We start from the raw sequence: 20,537 nt of genomic DNA on the forward strand, positions 1-20,537 counted from the left end.
TTAGATAATGCCACAGCAGTGGCATTTGTAAACAATCAAGGAGGCACCCGAAGCTGCACTGTAGGCAGGAGGCAGCCCAGTGCTAATGGGTAACTCAGTTCTGTTCTCTTGTAAGGCCTGGCCCTTGAAAAGCCATGTTTGTGTAGTATGGGCAATGCCTCAGCTGTAATCTAAGCTATGTTAAAAGCTAGAAAGCCTTCCACAACATTGGCATATATCAAAGTCTGGCAACTGAAAAATTCTGCAATAAGTAGGAAATCTCCCCATGGAAATCAGGTATACCTCAGACTTACTTCAATCGGGCCTAGTCAAGGGCTTGTCTCTTAATTGCCTGAATGTTCAGACAGCAGCAATTGCATACTATGGGGTCAAATCAAGGGTGTCCAGGTGGCAACACACCCAGACATTGTTTGTTTCTTGAGAGGGGCGAAGCAGATATGTCTGCCTTTTAGGTCTGTGATCCTTCAGTGGGATCTCAACCTAGTCCTAAGGGCACTGGTCAAGCCATCCTTTCAACCAATAAAGTAGGCCTCCATAAAGGATCTGTCCCTGAAGACCATCTTTCTAGTAATGATCTGATCAGCAAGGTGCATCTCAGAACTGCAGGGCCCTATCATGTAGAGAACTACTTACTCTTCTCCACAGACACCCTTCCTACCAAAGGTAATATTGGCCTTTCAGGCAGCACCTTGGAGGAGGAAGGTGTCATGATTAGAGAGCATCAACCTGGTGCAGCAGGAGATGATCCTGTAACAAGGACCTGAACTCCAGGTGGTGCATTGTCCTCTCGCACCGAGGATGTATCTCCCAGGGTTTTTGCCAAGGAGGGAAGAGTCAGGTTGGCCATCATAGTTGGTGATTTGATTATTAGGAATGTAGATAGCTGGGTGGCTGGCGGGCATGAGGATCGCCTGGTAACATGCCTACCTCGTGCGAAGATGGCAGACCTCACGCATCACCTAGATAGGATTTTAGACAGTGCTGGGGAGAAGCCAGCTGTCATGGTACATGTGGGCACCAACGACATAGAAAAATGTGGGAGGGAGGTTCTGGAAGCCAAATTTAGGCTCTTAGGTAGAAAGCTGAAATCCAGAACCTCCAGGGTAGTATTCTCTGAAATGCTCACTATTCCATGCGCAGGTCCCTAGAGGCAGGTTCCGGAAACTCAATGAGTAGATGAGACGAAGGTGCAGGGAAGAGGGATTCAGTTTTGTAAAGAACAGGGAAATTTTGGGGGAAAGGGGGGAGGGAGTATTCTGAAGTGATGGGCTCCACTTTAACTAGTAAAGAGCCAGGCTGCTGGCGCTGACCTTTTAAAAAGGAGGTAGATCAGCTTTTAAACTAGAACAAAGGGGAAAGCCGACAGTCGCTCAGCAGCGCATGGTTCAGAGAGAGGTATCTTCAAAGGATACTAATGAAGCATTAGAGTTAGGGGATCCCAACAGAGAGGTTCCAATAATAAGAAAAGAAGTCCAAGTGCCTGTAACTAAAAACTCACCTGAGTTAAAATATTCCAATTTATCCCTGACAGCTGAAAAGCAGAATGTTAATACAAACAAAAAACACACTTTGAAATGTTTGTATGCTAATGCCAGAAGTTTAAGAAGTAAGATGGGAGAATTAGTGTATAGCAGTGAATGATGACATAGACCTAATTGGCATCTCAGAGACATGGTGGAAGGAGGACAACCAATGGGACAGTGCTATACCGGGGTACAAATTGTATCGCAATGACAGAGGAACGGCAGAGTGGCATAATATGTCCAGGATGGCATGGAGGCTAAATGTACAATTGAATCTTTATGGGTAGAAATCCCTTGTGTGTGTGGGAAGAGAATAGTGATATAAGTATACTACCGTCCACTTGGCCAAAATGGCAAGACAGAGAGTGAAATGCTAAGAGAAATTAGGAAAACTAATCCAACCGGTAGTACAGTAATGGGAGATTCTGGATGGAATAAAGGACAGTTTTATGGAGAAATTGGTTCAGAAACTGATGAGAGAGGGAGCAATTTTAAATCTAATTCTCAATGGAGCACAGGATTTGGTGAGAGTGGTAACTGTGGTGGGGCCTCTTGTTAATAATCCATAATATGATCAAATTTGAATTAATGACTGGAAGGGGACAGTATGTAAATCTACGGCTCTAGCACTAAACTTTCAAAAGGGAAACTTTGATAAAATGAGAGAAATAGAAAAAAACTGAAAGGTACAGCTACAAAGGTAAAAAGTGTGCAACAGGCATGGATATTGTTTAAAAAAAACCCCAAACATCCTGGAAGTACAGACCAGATGTATTCCATGCATTAAGTAAGGTGGAAGGGAAGGCAAAGTGGTTACCGGCATGGTTAAAAGGTGAGGTGAAAGAGGCTATTTTAGCCAAATTGGATGAAGGATGCATCAGAAGAAAATAGAATAAAGCATAAGCATTGGCAAGTTAATTGTAAGACATTGATAAGACAGGCTAAGAGAGAATATGAAAAGAAGTTGGCCATAAAGGCAAAAACTCACAATAAAAATGTTTTTAAAAATATATCCGAAGCAGAAAGCCTGCGAGGGAGTCAGTTGGACTATTGGATGATCAAGAGGTTAAAAGGGCAATTAGAGAAGATAAGGCCATCGCGGAAAGATTAAATTAGTTTTTTGCTTCAGTGTTTACTGAAGAGGATATTGAGGAGATACCTGTATCAGAGAAGGTTTTCATGGGTGATGATTCTGATCAACTGAACCAAATTATTGTGAACCTGGAAGATGTGGTAAGCCTGATTGACAAACTGAAGAGTAGATGGCATACACCCCAGGGTTCTGAAAAAACTAAAAAAATGAAATTTCAAAACTATTAGTAAAAATTTGTAACCTATCATTAAAATTTTCCGATGTACCTGAAGGTTGGAAGATAGCCAATGTAAACCCTATATTTAAAAATGGATCCAAGGGTGATCTGGGAAAATATAGACCAGTGAGCCTGATTTCAGTGCCAGGAAAAATTGTGGAAACTGTTTTATAAAGAATAAAATTACAAAACATTTAGATAACATGGTTTGATGGGACAAGGCCAACATGGATTTACCCAAGGGAGGTCTTGCCTCACAAATCTCCTACATTTTTTTGAAGGGGTGAATAAACGTGGATAAAGGTGAATCAGTAGATGTAGTGTATTTGGATTTTCAGAAGGCGTTTGACAAAGTCACTCATGAGAAGCTTCTAAGAAAACTAAAAAGTCATGGGATTGGAGGCGATGTCCTTTTGTGGATTGCAAGTTGATTAAAAGACAGGAAACAGAGTAGGATTAAATGGTCCGTTTTCACAGTGGATAAAGGTAAACAGTGGAGTGCCTCAAGGATCTGTACTTGGACCGGTGCTTTTTAATATATTTATAAATGATCTGGAAAAGGGTACAGCGAGTGAGGTGATCAAATTTGTGGACAACACAAAATTATGCACAGTAGTTAAATCTCAAGCAGATTGTGATGAATTGCAGGAACCTTGTGAGACTGGAAGATTGGGCTTTCAAATGGCAGATGAAGTTTAGTTTAACCTGGACAAATGCAAGGTGATGCATATAGGGAAAAATAACCCTTGCTGAAGTTATGCAATGTTAGATTCTATCATAGGAGTTACCACCCAGGAAAGAGATCTAGGCTTCATAGTGGATAATACATTGAAATCGTCAGCCCAGTGTGCTGTGACGATCAAAAAAGCAAACAGAATGTTAGGAATTATTAGGAAGGGAATGGAAAATAAAACGGAGGATGCCTCTGTATCGCTCCATGTAAGACCGCACCTTGAAAACTGTGTGCAATTCTGGTCACTGCATCTCAAAAAGGATATAGCTGCACTGGAGAAAGTGCAGAGATGGGCGACCAAAATGATATGGGGCATTGAATGGCTGCCCTATGAGGAAAGGCTAAAGAAGTTAGGGCTGTTCAGTTTGGAGAAGAGATGACTGAGAGGGGATATGATAGAAGTCTACAAAATCATGAAAGGACTTGAACAAGTTAATGTAAATCGGTTAATTACTCTCTCAGATAATAGAATGATCAGGGGCGACTCCAAGAAGCTAGCAAGTAGCTCATTTAAAACAAATCGAAGAAAATTTATTTTTCATTCAGCGCATAGTTAAACTCTCTGGAATTCGTTGCTAGGGGATGTGGTTTCAGCAGTTAGTATTACTGGGTTTAAAAAAGGTTTGGATAAGTTCCTATTACGGTAATTAATAAGAAATAGTAGCTTGTGTTTTATCTAATGTTTGGGTACTTGCCAGGTACTATTGTCTTGGATTGGCCACTGTTGGAAACAGGATGCTGGGCTTGATGGACCCTTGGTCTGACCCAGTATGGCATTTCTTATGTTCTTAACCAATCTGTCTCTCTGCCAGCCTCCATTAATGAAGAAACCAAGGAGAAGAATGAGGGCCTGTGATGGTTAGACTTACGCTACATACGCTTGAAATACCTAAATAAAACAAACCCCTGTAGGAAGTCAGACAAGTTGTTTGTCCTCTTTGGAGGTCTCTGACAAGGGGATGCAGCATCCAGAACCACCATAGCTAAGTGAATCGGAGGAACATCAGCATATGCCCATTCAACAAGAGTGCAAGTGACATCATGGGCTGAAACATCCGTGACATCCCCAGAGGAAATCTGTAAGGCTGCCACCTGTTCGTCCCTGCAGATGAAGTTCTACAGATTGGATGTGCAGGCCAGGGCAGAGAGCAGCCTTTGGAGTGAGAGTACTGAGGATAGCCTTGTCGTCCTCCTCCTACCCTAGTAAGGGGAAGCTTAGGTAACTCCCATACCTATTGACTGGTCTAACAGGAAGATAAGGAAGGTTACATTTTAGTTAACTACAACTTTTCTTTCCTTGTAAGCTACTAGACCAGTCCAGATCCTGCCCAGAAGCATCATGTGAGGTAGCTTGATGGCACGCTCCTACTTATGTCTACATCTCCCTGGCCTCACCTCTTGTCCCAGAGTGGTGCTTGGTGCTGCATAATACAATTTCCAAGTTGGGCATTGAAGGGATTTCCCATGGTTGCTGTGCTTTGGCATTAGGCTACTGGTATTGGACTGGGACCACGCTTCCCTTATAAACTCAGTGAGGTCATAAGAGGTGTCCCTTCTTTTCCTGTCAGCTGTGAATGAGGGACAATCCCATATGTTTTGATTGGTCTAACAGGACTCAAGGAAAGTGTATTTATTAGGTATAATTGAATCTTTTTTTTTTTTTTTCTATTGTAAAAACAAAAAATGTTCAAAAGTATATAAAATGTTATAAATTAGGACTGGAAAAAAGAAAGACGAAGGAAGAGGAGATAGATCCAATTGTTACTTCCAGCAGCCAAGCTGTTTTTCACCTAACTTCATCCCATGAATGGGACATCGGGATAGTTTATATTTGTAAGGGATTTTTCTTTGTTTGTTTTTAAATAGAGGGTGAATGTTTACATATGTGTTTAAATAGTTTTGTGTTAAAAATTTGTTCTGTGGAAACATTATTTTAATAATAGGTTGTGCCAGTGTACAGTGTATATTTTTAGACCATATTTCTAGAACATGGCATTTTTAGACCTGTATTCTATTTTTATCTTTTTCTTTTTTCTCTTATAGGCATAGCTTTCCGCCATGGCAATTGCTCAGTTCCGTCTCTTTAAAATTTGCACTTGTCTAGCATCTATGCTTTCCTTCCTTAAGAGGCTAATATGCAGGTGAGAAACATCTTCCAGACTCTGTCCCAAGTGTCCACTCAGGTTTTTATTTAAAGAGAAAATGTCAGACTTGGGGTTTAAGCCCAATAAAAGTTAGATGCAATGATTTACATCTCCTGGTACAGGGATTCTCAACCCAGTCCTCGGGACACACCTGGCCAGTTAGGTTTTCAGGATAGCCACAATTAATGTGCATGAGACAGATTTACATGCATTGTATGCAAATTATCTCATGCATATTCATTGTGGATGTTCTGAAAACCTGACTGGCTAGGTGTGTCCCGAGGACTGGATTGAGAACCCCCTGTTCTTGTAGTCTGGAGAGTTTTTTTTTCTCATGGCCATTTCCAGAGTAGTTTGAGACTGTCTGAACCATGACTATTCCATTTCCAAGCTGTCCTCAGCTTTCCATCATAATGTGACCCTGTCACTATGCTGGGAACCCATCTGCAGCAATACGAACAGAGGAGGCAGAAGTGAAAGAAGTCTTAGTTTTGTTTAAAAACTCAGAGGAAATAAAAGTTAAGTTCTCAGTCATTATAGCTGTAGACTGCGCTTTAACACAGTTTGAATGATTTGTGCTTATATTATAGATGTAAGACTACCTTTTGGTGCTGGAATTTCCAACTTAATGCTCCGAGACAAGAGAGCCTTGTAATTTATAATACTGGGGAAAGAGGAGTTTGAAATGTATCATTCAGTCATGCTTCACTTACTGTTGGGTTTTTTCCTTCTAAACAAAATATATTTTTATTTATTTAACAGATCTTTATCCCACACAATCCTATGTTCTTGGAGGGTTACAATAAAAATTCATAATCAATAGAAGAGAAAAACTCTAATCAATCACAAAACATGATAGAAATAAAATCAAGATTAAAATAAACATGAAATTAAGTCAATACAAAACCAGATTAGATTGCATGAACAAGTAGAGTAATTTAAATAAAACAGAAATAGTAATCAAACTGATATAACTGGTATCTAACAGCGCTATGTGCTCAAGACCCAATATTCAAAAGCCTGCAATTTTTATTAAGGAATACATTTACCAGTTTAAATAAACCTTTAACAGGCAAGTATGATTGATCTGCAAAAGAGAAAACCCGATGAAATTGCCACCTGTGCTGGTCCTTCATCCTCATTAATTTGTAAATTAAAGTTGTCTTGGGTCAGTATTGTGGAGGCTTGTGCTAATCTTGAAGTTGTGTAATTTTCTAACACAGCAATGTAGCAAATGTAAAATCCTGTTCTTTTTTTTTCTCATACATCCAGTTGTGCATTTTTGCTAATGTATGCTGAATCTTCTGCAGTCTGTCTAGCTCCTGAAACCTAATAGCATTATCCCTTTCTATTCCATTGTGTTACAGTACTGCTACTACTGATAACATTAGTGTGCACTATGTACGTCCAGAATATTGTAGATGAAGAGGGAGTTAGCTGCAGACAAATTTAATGCAAGCTTCCCTAGGTTATCCAAGGAATTTCTTCTTCTACTGCCTTCCCCTCCCCTCCAAGAAATCTATAAAGTGGCAGATTTTGAACATAAAGGGTTTTTTTGGTTTTGTGTTTTTTTTTTTTTTGTTTTTTTTTGAGTAAGCAGTTCCACAAGATGTGTATTTTAACAGCATTTCACTTGGTGGAATCTTAAGGAAAAGATTTCTTGAGCGTTGTGGACAGAGGCTGAAATTTTGGGATCCTGTTCCACTGACTGAAGTTAAAGGAGCCCTGTTTTCTTTCAGGTCAGGAAGAGGAAGGAAGTTAAGTGGAGATCAAATAACTTTGCCAACTACTGTGGATTATTCATCTGTTCCTAAGCAGGTTGGTAGTTTAACAGAATAACAGTGTGATCTTCGGTCAATAGCAGGTGAATATTCAATGGAGTTACGCATGTAAATGTAACATACTATCATAGCAGTTGTCAAAAGCTATTTATCCTCGTTAAGTGCACTTTAATGTGGGGAAAAACCTATTGACAATTCAGTGGCACATATTGTCGGAATTTTCAAAAGCCCACTTGCATGGGCAAAATTAATTTACACATGTAAAACCCAGTTTTAAGCATGTAAATGCTTTTGAAAATCAGGCCCATGCAATATTTCATTTACAGTATTATATAAAAAAAAATCTAGCACAGTTTCTATGTTGGCACACAGTAAATCACTTGTGTTCATGAAGATATGTTTAAGGAATGTTCTTCCTTTGCTTTTAGGCGGAAGTGGAAGACTGGAGCTCCTGGGATGAAGAAGCCCCTACTAGTGTAAAAGTTGAAGGTGGTAATGGGAACGTAGCAACACAAAGTACTTTGGAAACAGATGAGCTGGACTTTTTCAAAGATATGACACCAACTATTAGGAAAACTCAGAAAGTAAGTTATTTAGCAGAGAGAAAAAAAAATAAAGAGCTCCAGCTAAAGTATTTAGGGACTAAGGAAAGGGGAAATAGATTTTTCCTTAACTTTTTGTTTGTTCATATTTTGCTTTAGATTTTGCTTCTTTAGACTTCATTTGCTTCTCCTTCCCCCTCCGCGAGCCTGTCCTCCCTTGCTTCCCTCCTTATTAGGCTTTTCATTTTGGTGTAACAGGGGACAGCCTCTGGCAGCTGCCACAACTCAGGTCAGGCCCAAGCCACAGTGGCAGCTCTGATCTGGCCCAGGTTGCAGTGTGGCAGTTAACACATTTTAGGCACCAGGGATGTTTTCCACCCCCATCTGTCACTATAATTCAATGTGATACAGTGATCTATCTAACCATCCTCTTGATATTGGAATATAGTAGGTCTAGCAAACATTTGAGGAAAGTCCAAATCCTGGCCTCTGATTTAATAGTATATCTCATTGCTGTCCCACTGTCTTGTTAATAATAAGATTGAAACTATGAAGAAAAAAAGCATATTTCCTATAATAGAGAAATATTTATTTGCACATGACGGAGCTGATGCTTTCTTCTTATGTAAGAACATAAGAAATTGCCATGCTGGGTCAGACCAAGGGTCCATCAAGCCCAGCATCCTGTTTCCAACAGAGGCCAAACCAGGCTAAATGAATCCAAACACTAAGAAGATCTCATGCTACTGATGCAATTAATAGCAGTGGCTATTCCCTAAGTAAAAAATGTATATCCCGCATTATCTGACATTCTAGGCAAGTTACATGGGTACATTCATTGACTAAAACAAACCAGCCAGCAGTTAAATTTACAACTCACTACACAAAATCATATCATCTGCCCACTTCTCTGATAGCCTCATAAATCTCCTCGAGCATTCTCTCAAAAGGACATCTCATTCAGCCTCAGCCTAGCTCATATGTTCTTAACTAATAAGCTAGCTGGGCATTATCCCAATGCCTGCATGAAAAGAAAGTTTTCAGTTACTTCCAGAATGTGTGGATGCGCAACTTGGCGCCCAAGCATCAGTGCGTTCCAGCAGATGGGGCCGGCTACGGCAAACATCCTGTCTCGTGTCTCAGATAAATGCACCATGTGCTCTGAAGGAACGTCCAGCAAGTCACAAAATACAAGATAGTGGATACATTTTCAAAAGTGTGCCAAGACAAACTGGGCTGTCAGCCTTGTGAATAATGATCAAGATTTAAATCTGATAAACCATTGCACTGGGTATCAGTGCAAAGAGCAAAGAATTGGGATGTATGGTCTCTTGTATACGTTTAGTGATGAATTTTCAAAGTTTTACGTACATAAAAATGAGCATATATGCATGTAAGTAGCATCTACTTGAGTACATGCTATTTTACAAATCTCAAACATGCACGTGTGTTTTTACTTTTGCATGCACATACACATGTAAATAGGGGGCAGTCTAGGAGTATTCTAGTGCAGGTCCATCATTTGCACGAATATGTTGCTCTTTTTAAAAGAAACTTACGCATGTAGATTTGCCAACTTGCTCGTGTAATTTTACATCTGCTGTAAGTAATTTTACATGAGTTTGTGTATTGTTGGCCAGGTGGGAGATCTGGCTGAAGAATGAGGGTCTTGATGACCTGGAAAGTACTGGATGAACTGGTGGAGTAATTGGTAAACCTGGTAATTTCACATATGCGCGCTTGTTTAAAATATACCGACTTAATATGCATAAATCTTAGTTTCTTCAAGATGTGTCAATTTAGGTGACAGAATATCAAGTAGACTTTAATGTGCAGATCTAAGTACTCATGTTTGTAAACATGTATCCCTGACGAAATTCAAGCTGAAGAGATGTTAATTTAATGATTAACATCAAAGCCTTATGTTTAACTTGCAAATGAATCGGAAGTCAGAATAAGGAGTAGAGGACGGGTGTAATGTGCTCTTTTCTCAGAATTCCTGTCAGTATTGGTGCTGCTGAATTCTGAAGTATCTGCATGTTGTAGGGTAAAGATAATCTTATTTTATAATATATGCATATGTGCTATATGTGGGTTTTAAAACACTATGGTAAACTACGTGTACCATGTCATCGCATATATTCCACGCACACAGTTGTTTTGAAAGTTATCCTCTTAATATTTTCCATCTATCCCTGTTTTTAGTTTAGCACTGATCGTGTATGAAAGATTCCATGAGTTGAACCTGGATAAGGTAATACTAGATATGCATGCTCAGTTCAGATCAGCTAAAGATGTTCCCGGTTTTGCAAGAGAATGTATCCCTAAGTGAAATATGTTGAGACCATTTTAGTCAAGGGCAAAATGAAAGCAGTAAGCCCTAGCTAGGATAGCATCTTGTTGACCTCTGGCATTGATTTTCCTCCCCACATTCTGAAGCCATTTACATTACAGTTAGTGTGTTTGACATACAATGTGTTCCATGATGTGACCCATGTGGATCATCACAGGAGGTATTCTTCTTTATTAAGGGTGATATTTTACAGTCACTGGAAGATGTTCTTCATATGAGATGTTGATTATTGGTGGAAATAAGCCATAATTCTGCTTAACACAAGCAGATCCTTTAAATGGGCACAAAGGTGATAAACTTGAAATTTGGAAATCTCAGAAACTCAAATCTTATCATGTTTGTTGCTTCCTGTTTACTTAGATTTTGCATTCTCTGTGACAAGCAGGGCTGAATTAGCCATGACACATGGATGACATCTGACAGTACCGAACAAACCCTTCTCTCCTACCTCATAGAGGTTTTGCTGTACTGAGAATGCACAGGAGTTCCAGTGCACACACTGCCTCATGACCCTTTCAGTTTTTTTGTTTTTTGTTCAAATTCCTGTGTACCCTCTCTAAGCTTTTTGGTGCTTTTTAGTTACTTTTCAATCTTAACTTGCTTTGAGTTGCTTCACTGCCTTGACAGCCCTTCAAGAGCACTTTTCAGGGCTACCAAAAAGAATGAAATAGGTACAAAAACATTTCTAGTATGTCTGGCTTCAAGGACTACATGTGTGGCCTAAAGATGACCATCAACAATGGGCATATTTGTTATAAATGTTGGGAGCCAGACCTCGACATAGCTACCTACTGTGACTGTGGCTATATGTCGGCGATCCCAGAGGAACAGGGCTTGGAAGATGGAAGAACTTTGTAGGAGTGTGAAAAGCTGGAGTTGTTTCTCCTCTTGTATGGTGTGTCCTTGGGTTTCCTCATTGCCAAGCTGAGCAGAAGCTCCTCAATCAAAGCCAGCCCTTCTGTAGTACCATTTCCTGGATCCACTGCTCTGCCGGGGTCAAGCAAAGTATGAAAAAGCCATGAACAAGGGATTGTGAGCCTTTCACAGGTTCCGTGGGGCTTGTTGACGCATAACAACAAAATACTATGCATATGAGCTGTCCGCATTGCAGAAGTTGAGGTCAGGATCAGTCCTAGCAGCACAAATGGTGCATTTGACACACAAGCCCTTGGCCGCATCGCAAGGGGCCTCGGGCCCCATTTCCCTATAGACTCATCAGGCCTTGATTCAACTAGCACAACTATTTTGCTTTATCAACACATTCAGCATCATATCTACTAACACTTCACTAGAACTCCAGCACTGTTTGAGCTCTGGTCCCTTGCTCATTCGGTGCATTCAATGCATCCAAGGCTGGAATAATCATTGAGAGGACCTGAGCAAGGGTGATTCAGTATACTTGCCTCCCTCCATCTCAAAGTCCTTATAATTGTCCCAGCTCCTTGAGCAAGGACTTTGTTTGGAGATGCCAGATCGAATATGCTCTATGGCACCTCTGGTCTCCATCCACCAGTTCAGTTAGTCCAGGAGGGGACTTCCTCCCGGAGTCCATTAAGAGCTTCTCAAGAGACTAAACCTATGCTGGTCTCAGAAAAGGATTTTTCTTTCCCACCACCTGATCGGAAGACATAGCAGCCCATAGACTAGATAACTGAATTGGTGTAGATTTTCTTTGCCTCTCTGGCAGCCATTAACAAGGAGGGGCACCCTTTGACCTCCCCTGGCCAGAGTAATGGATTTGTTCCCTCAAGAGAAAGTCCCTCTTGCCTCCATGCCTTAGAAGTTCCCATTAAAATTCCCAGTGATGGGATCTAGCACCCAGCCATCAATCTTTGTGGAGGAATCTAGCCAATTGGAGGAGGGAGCATAAGACACCACAGGAGTATTCCCCTCTGAGACAACTGAGATCCCCACTGCAATCGCCTTCATCATCTGAGTCATGGATTAGTGTCCCTTTACCTTTCAGTTCTCAGGAAGAGTCTACAGGGATTCCCTCTGACCCCTACCTGATCTGCCAGAGTATTCTTCGCCTCTCATACTCCAAATCCTTGGACAAGATGGGTTAGGCATTTGGAGTCAACGTCGATAAGGACAAGGACCCCCTGCACTGAGATCTTTGGACTTCTCGGAATTCTGGAAACTCCATCCGAGCCTGCAGCAATCTAGATTCATTAAATCCTATGGGATTTACAAACAAGAATGTGGGAGAATCCAGGATCCTGTCTCCCAGTAGCCAGGAAACTGAATCTTAAATATAGAGTGCAACAAACCTCAAGAGATTGGGGTAGTGCAGCAACCACACCAGTTGGTGGTAGTGGAGTCAGTGCTAAAACAGGCTAAGAAGACCAGAATCTTCTCCAACACTATACTGTGCATGGAACCTAGATCACTGAATAATTTTGAAAAGGTCTTTCCTGGCAGAAATAACATCAACTTCTCCTAGAACAAGCAGGATGGTAGTCTTCGCACATGGGTGACATCATCCGATGGAGTCTGGCATGGAAAACTTACGTTATAGTTTCTAGAACTTTGACTAAGCATTTAGACCAGTCATCTTAGTTGTAGGAATATATTTATTGAGTAGATCAAGGTTTGAACAATTAAAGCATAATAATCCAAATAGCCCAACTCTGGCCAAGTTTCACCTACAGAATGGGCTGCATCAGGGGCTTATTTTTTGAATTATAATTTATTATATGTTGACAGCTTTCTTTCTTCTGACTGTGTGAATCCCTTAATTCAATGTTTCTTCATCCACGGCAATGTATATATCTTCTTAACATAATATGTTTCACTCTTGCCACCAGTTGCAATAATTAAGCATGGACTGTAATGATATTAACACTCAGAGTAGTGTGCTCGTTGGCTATTTCTAGAGTGAATTTCTCAAATACCGCATATACCATATATGACATTCGGGGGTGCTACTTGTCCCTTTGGGGTCCTTTAGACACACATCAAGCTCACCTCAATAAGATGGCGAAACTCTTCAGGGTGAGCAAGTCTGAGCCATTGACATCGGCATCTGTGGCATTGACTCTGAAGGATTGAGGAGCTGCACTGATGGACACCGTGCCCTCGACATGGGCGGGGACCTCAGTTCCATCAGTGCTGCTGGTGGATAGGGGCACTGGGGACAGAGCACTGTCAGTCTCCTGCGGGTCGAGGCCGTTGGGTTCGTCATAATGTATCTTGGCACTGAGGAAAGACTGGGCCGAGCACTGAGGGAAGCCAAGGAAGCATCAGCACCGGTTGCTTTCAATGCACATTTCTAGGCTCGGGTTGGCGCCAGCACTTGTGTGATACCTCCAAAACGACCCCCACAGAGAGGAGTGCGAATCCTCCCTCAATGCCGAGGGTCTGCAACTGTCTCCTCAGTTCCATCGGTGCCACTGGTGGATAGGGGCACCGGGGACGGAGCACTGTCAGTCTCCTGCAGTTCAGTGTCAAATCAACTTCCTGGAACTTTGGGTGATCAGGTACGCTCTATAGGCTTTCATGGATCGGCTGTCCAACAAAATTTGTCCTGATCCAAACTGACAATCAAGTGGTGATGTGGTACGTCAACAAGTAGGGAAGCATGGGATCATACCTCCTGTGGTCCATTTCTGGTCCTGGGCCCTGTCTCGCAGGATGGTGCACAGGGCCATGTAGCTAGCCGGATCAGAGAACATGAGTGGACAGACTGAGTCGTGCCTTCAGACCCCATGAGTAGTCACTGGACCAAGGGGTAGCAAACCAGATCTTCCACATCTGGGGACTCCCCGATGTGGACCTGTTTACATATCCCTGCAACAGGAAGGTGACTCAGTTCTGTTCCCTGTACAGGTCAGATAGCGAATCAGCCTCAGACGCCTTTGCTCGCCATTGGGGGCAAGGGTCTTCTGTACCGATATCCTCAGATTCCTCTAGTAACGAAGACTCTCCTGAGGCTTCGACAAGACCGAGGGACTATGATCCTCATAGCTCTCCATTGGCTGAGAGGTCTGGTTTCAGGAGTTGTCCTTCCAGAAATGGATCAGTCTGTGGACTTCCCTAGATCTCAATATGCAGGATAAAGGCAGAATTCGGCATCCCAACCTCCAGACCCTGGCACTCAGTCTGGAATTTGAGAGGCTGATCCTACAGCTACTTGTTCAGTCTCTGATACATCTCAGGTCCTGGTGGCTTCTAGAAAGTCTTATGGGCTGAAGTGGAAGCAGTTTTCCGTGTGGTGTGAGCAGGAAGCACTAGATCCGTTCTCCTGCCCCTCACAAAAACTGCTTGATTACCTCCTGAACTTGTTGGAGGCTGGCTTAAAAACCAACTCTGTTAGGGTCCATCTCATTGCAATTGGCACTTACCACCATGGTGTAGCGGGTAAGCCCATCTTTGTGATAGCCCATAGTTATGTGCTTTATGCAGGGCCTGCTTCAGTTGAAGCCTCCCTTGAAGCCTCTCACTGTGTCTTGGGACCTCAACGTGGTGCTCGTGCAGCTGATGAAAGCTCCTCTTGAGCCGCTGCATACCTGTGATCTGAAGTACCTGATCTAGAAGGTCATATTTTTGGTGGCGGTAACTTCAGCACGCAGGGTCAGCAAGCTCCAGGCCTTAGTGACTTATTCACCTAACATGAAATGTTATCATAATAGGGTGGTCCTCCGTACACACCCCAAGTTCCTGCCTAAGATGGTGTCTGATTTCCATTTTAATCAGTCGGTCATCCTGCCAATATTCTTTCCCAGGATCCATTCGCACCAAGGCAAATGGGGCCTGCACAGTTTGGATTGAAAGAGAGCCTTAGTCTTCTACCTGGAGCACACAGAAGCCTATAGACAGTCCAACCAACTTTTAATTTTTTTTGTTAGGAATAAGTTGGGAGTTGCCGTTGCCAAACAGACATTATCCAGTTGGCTAGCATGTTGCATCTCCTTTTGTTATGCCCAGGTGGGACTACATCTTGGGAGTCATGTCAAGGCCCATTCTGTCAGAGCCATTGCAATGTCTATGGCCCATTTGCGAGCAGTGCCCATGGAGATCTGCAAGGCTGCGATCTGGAGTTCTCGCTACACATTCACATCTCACTACTGTATGGATAGGGATGGCCGATGTGACAGTAGGTTCGGACAGTCTGTCTTCCGGAGCCTGTTTTGAGGTTTAGAACCCAACTCTCCCTTCCTAGGGCCTGTTTGGATTCAGGCTTTCTCCCCCTCTGTTACCAAGAGTGCTGTGATTGTTGTGCCCGTTGGCATCTGATTGGTGCTTGTTGGTCCCCCCCGCGTGAATTAGAGCATGCTGGGCATGTTTAGTGTGCCTAGTCAAAGTTCTAGAAACTATGACATAAGTTTTCCATGCCGGGCTCCATCAGATGATGTTGCTCATGTGCTAGGACAGCAGGATGTTAGTCCTCAGAGAACGCCTGTTACAGGTAAGAAACTCTGCTTTCCCTGGATAATGACAGCGATGAGATTAGCAAGTGCTCAACACCCATGTCGTTGAGCTGAAAGAGAGGAGGTTTGGATGATAAATACACTCCTCTTGAGTTCACAAAGTCAGACCGGATCTCAGAGGAATTGGAGAGTTGAATGACAATCTGATGAGCAGGGCATGTCACCTAATGAGTTGTCCAAGTAAGGAAAGATTTATTTTATTTTATTTTATTTGTGTGCTTTTATATACTGAAGTTTGGAGCAGTCCTTCACTCCGGTTTACAGTTATAACAACGTAATACAGTAAACAATAACAGACATACTGAGCATTGGAAACAACGTCATGCAGTAAACTATAACAGGCATCTTGAGCGTTGGAAACATCGTGATGCGGTAAACTATAACGGGAGGTTTTGAACATTAGTAGCATAAATATAATAGTACTATATGTTTTGTATTGGTAACATTTTCTACTTTACATCTTGGGAGATAGGGTAGGAGAGGGGGAGGGATGGGACAAGGGGGGATACGGGGAGGGGGGAGGGAGGTGGAGCGGGGGGGGGGATGGATTCTGGATGGAGAGAGAAATGACTACGGGGATGTGAGAGCATGTATAGATTGGGTAAGGAGGGGGTTGGATGAGGATGTTTGAAGATCTGTGAATATACTAGGAGCTTGGTAATTGAGCATCAAAATAGGATGCTGCTACTGCTAGGTATTTTATGAAGATCCTTGGGTTCTCTGAAGACTCAAAGGGAGAACCTTGTATTGGGCTTGTTGCGGTATCTTCAGCTGACATCTCGCGCTGATGTCCGCAAGCCAGAAGCTGCTGTGGAAGTGCAGGTTGTGCACAGTACTTCTGAAATTGGCGGAAAGGGCATCTCTGGAAGAAGTGTTTAAAAACTCAAGTAAGAATGCCTAGAAGACAGTTGTTAAGGTCCCATTCAGGGACTTTAGATAGCAGCATGTTGCTGCTTAATTTGGGTGACTGTTTCTCTGATCTTTGTCTCGAGAGAGGTTATCTCTTGAACAGGGTACATTGGCCAGCTTGCCATGAGCATCCTCACACCAGCTGCTGGCTTTCAACCAAGCCATTCAGCATGCTCCAGTGGCCACTGCTGAACATCTTGCTGCTTTTCAACGGATTTAAGCCATTTGTTGCCTACCTTTTTTCCAAGATAGTATATCCATGAAGGGGAAAAGGGCCTTAGCTTATCTGAGGATAACTCACTCACATAGTTGCACTTCTCAGCTCTTCGTCTCTTACTATCCTAACACTAGGAATAGCAGTTGCCAAGCACATGTTATCCAACTGGCTGGCAAACTTTATCACGCATTGCTATATGTTGGCTGGCCTCCAGATTAGATTCTGTCAAGACTCATCAGGTGAGAACCTTGGCTAGCTTAGTGGCTCATCTGCAAGCTGCAGATGAAAAACATCTGCAAAGCTGCAACCTAATTATCAGTTCACATCTTAATGTCTCTGTACTGTCTGGACAAACTTTCAGTAAGTGTCTGTAACTTTGGGCAAGCGGTCTTGGGTAGCCTGCTCACCAAGTAGTCCTCTCTCCTCAGGGGGGGGGGGGGGGGGAGTGGGGAATCAGGATTGCTTTTTCAGTAACTATTCCACTACATAACCCTCAGCTTTGGACTCCCCATGTGTCCTAGTTAATTCAGCCCTGCTTGTGAATGGAGAAAACAAGTTTGCTTACTGTAATGGGGTTCTCCATAGACAGGTTAATACTCGCTTGCTTCCTTGGAGAGTTGTCTACTTAGCTAAAGCTAAGCTCTGCAATCTGAAGGGCTCACAAGGCAGCATGTGCATGGAAATCCCATATATTTTCAGTAGAGCATAAGCTCTATAAGCTAGGAGAGAAGGGTCCTTTCAGTGCCATCAGATGACATCACCCACGTTTCATGACTAATCCTGCTGGCTGTGGAGATCCCTGTGTATGGTATTCAAACTTGCTTTTCTTTTAGCCTTTGGCTATTTTTTGTTTCTTCTTTTTAATTTAAAATATATAGGTTCAGGTCATTCTAAACCTCACACCCTGAGATATGGTTTGTGATGCCAACTGTTTCTACATAAAAACTAAAGCAACACTCAGCAGACTTGCATGATTTCTATTTGTTTAGACATGCAGTTCTTGCTGCTGCTACATCCTGGCTATAAAAGATTCTCAGCAGTGTTCATATTTTCATTTTATAAACCCTGACTGTGTCATTTTATCCACTCACATAGTGCCTTGATAGTATCTTGCATGAAGGTAGGCACCAGGCTCCAGATGTATTTGCTAGTTGTTGATTTCTCTGTTTCTTATTGAAGATGCATCTGCTTACTTTTGGATTACTTTTATGTCTATAGCAGGTCTTGATATCCTCTTTTATTTCTGCTGTGTGTAATTCTGATTGATTAACCAGTGCAAGTTTGCTATTACCTGTTCCTTTTTTAAATTTAGAGCAGAGACACTTAAATGGCTGCCTATACACTAGTTTAGTTTGACTTGTGATTACTAGTTGATTTTTTAGCTAGTGGGTGAGAGGAGCCACAGGCGTTTCAGTCCTGAAAGAGATGAATGTGACAGCAGGAAAATTCCATATGGCCTATCTGGTCTACCAATCCACATCAACTATTCAGCTTTACAATCCCTATCACTCCCGCAGAGTTCCTGTGTTTATTCCATGCTTTCTTGAATCCAGATACTGTCCTTGTCTCCACCACCTCTACAGGGAGGCTGTTCCTAGCATCCACTAACCTCTCTGGAAAGAAATGTATTTCCTTAGATTACTCCTGAGTCTACACTCTTTCATCCTCATCTCATGACCCCTCTTTCTGGAGCCTTTACTTTGAAAGTGACATGCCTGCTGTGGATGGAAACCTTGCAGGTATTTAAATGTCTCTATTATGTCACCCATACTGCCTTTCCTTGAGGGTGTACATATTTAGATCTTTAGGTCTGCCCCATATGCTTTACATCGAAGGCCATTGGTTAGTTTAGTAGCAATCATCTGGACCAATTCCATCCTGTTTATGTCCTTTTGAAGATGTGGTCTCCAGAACTGTACATGATATTCCAAATGAGGTCTCAGGAGCGACTTTACAGCAGTAATATTGCCCCCTTTTTTCTGCTGACCATTCCTTCCCCTTATGCAGCCAAGCATTTTTCTTTTTTTTCCATTACCGTATCTGCCTGTTTGACCACCAAAAGATCATCCGATATGACAAATCTTTTCTTTATTCATGTTTAGAAGAACTTCACCCTCTGTATTATACTGCTCCCTTGCGTTTTTGAAGCTCAAATGCATGACTGCTACCAGACTCTAGACCATTTCTCAAGCTTAGCTAGATCCTCCTCATGTTTTCTACATCTTCCTGGCTGTCTACTCTATTGGAGGTTTTGGTATCATCCACAAAAAGACAGATGTTTCCCAACAATCCTGTAATGTCACTCAAACATTTTGAAACTAATTAATCCAAAAACTGATCCCTGGTCACAAGGTTAATAATGCCCCTCATCTTAGAGTGAACTCCATTTACCACTACCCTTGGTTGCCTCCCACTGAACTATTTTCTAAACCAGTTATTTATTTTAGAGGTTCTCAACCCACTCCTCAAGGCACACCTAGCCAGTCAAGTTTTCAGGATTGAGGTAAATTTGCATGCACTGCCTACATTGTATGCAGATTTACCTCATGCATATTCATTGTGGATATTTGATCACCTCACTCATCATATCCCTTTCCAGATCATTTATAATTATAATATCCCTGAGGCATTTAGAGAAGGTAAGGCCATCACGGAAAGATTAAAACAATTTCTTTGCTTCAGTGTTTACTGAAGAAGATGTTGGGGAGATACTCGTTCTGGAGAAGGTTTTCATGGGTAACGATTCAGATGAACTGAAACAAATCATGGTGAACCTAGAAGATGTGGTAAGCCTGATTGACAAACTGAAGAGTAGTAAATCACCTGGACCAGATGGTATACACCCCAGGGTTCTGAAAGAACTCAAAAATGAAATTTCAGATCTATTAGTTAAAATTTGTAACCTATCATTAAAATCATCCATTGTACCTGAAGACTAGAGGATGGCTAATGTAACCCCAATATTTAAAAAGGGCTCCAGGGGTGATCCGAGAAACTACAGACCAGTTAGCCTGGCGTCCGTGCCAGGAAAAATAGTGGAAAGTGTTCTAAAGATCAAAATCACAGAACATATAGAAAGACATGGTTTAATGGAACAAAGTCAGCATAGCTTTACCCAAGGCAAGTCTGGCATCACAAATCTGTTTCACTTTTTTGAAGGGGTTAATAAACATGTAGGTAAAGGTGAACCGGTAGATATAGTGCATTTGGATTTTCAGAAGGCATTTGACAAAGTTCCTCATGAGAGGCTTCTAAGAAAAGTAAAAAGTCATGGGATAGGTGGCGTGGATTACAAACTGGCTAAAAGACAGGAAACGGAGTAGGATTAAATGGACAATTTTCTCAGTGGAAAAGGGTTCACAATGGAGTGCCTCAAGGATCTGTATTCGGACCCATGCTTTTCAATATATTTATAAACGATCTGGAAAGAAATACGATGAATGAGGTAATCAAATTTGCAGATGATACAAAATTAATCAGAGTAATTAAATTACATGCAGATTGTGATAAATTGCAGGAGTACCTTGTGAGACTGGAACATTGGGCATCAAAATAGCAGATGAAATTTAATGAGGATAAGTGCAAGGTGATGCATA

At 41.9% G+C, this 20,537-nt stretch overlaps 1 protein-coding gene across 3 annotated transcripts in view; it reads left to right on the forward strand.

Moving 5' to 3' along the window:
• Positions 1 to 20,537, forward strand: part of EBAG9 (estrogen receptor binding site associated antigen 9) — a 59,169-nt gene that overhangs the window by 19,117 nt on the left and 19,515 nt on the right. For 2 of the 3 annotated variants that reach the window (XM_029591908.1, XM_029591907.1), the window contains exons 3-5: positions 5,610 to 5,707; positions 7,450 to 7,528; positions 7,920 to 8,075. In XM_029591908.1, coding sequence (XP_029447768.1) covers positions 5,625 to 5,707; positions 7,450 to 7,528; positions 7,920 to 8,075 — 318 coding nt within the window. In that variant the 5' untranslated portion in view covers positions 5,610 to 5,624. Of the gene's footprint in view, positions 1 to 5,327; positions 5,405 to 5,609; positions 5,708 to 7,449; positions 7,529 to 7,919; positions 8,076 to 20,537 lie in introns of those variants that run through there. The other variant, XM_029591909.1, reaches the window with a different exon arrangement.

Source organism: Rhinatrema bivittatum, chromosome 2, assembly GCF_901001135.1.
Source record: "Rhinatrema bivittatum chromosome 2, aRhiBiv1.1, whole genome shotgun sequence".
Lineage (NCBI taxonomy): Eukaryota > Metazoa > Chordata > Amphibia > Gymnophiona > Rhinatrematidae > Rhinatrema > Rhinatrema bivittatum.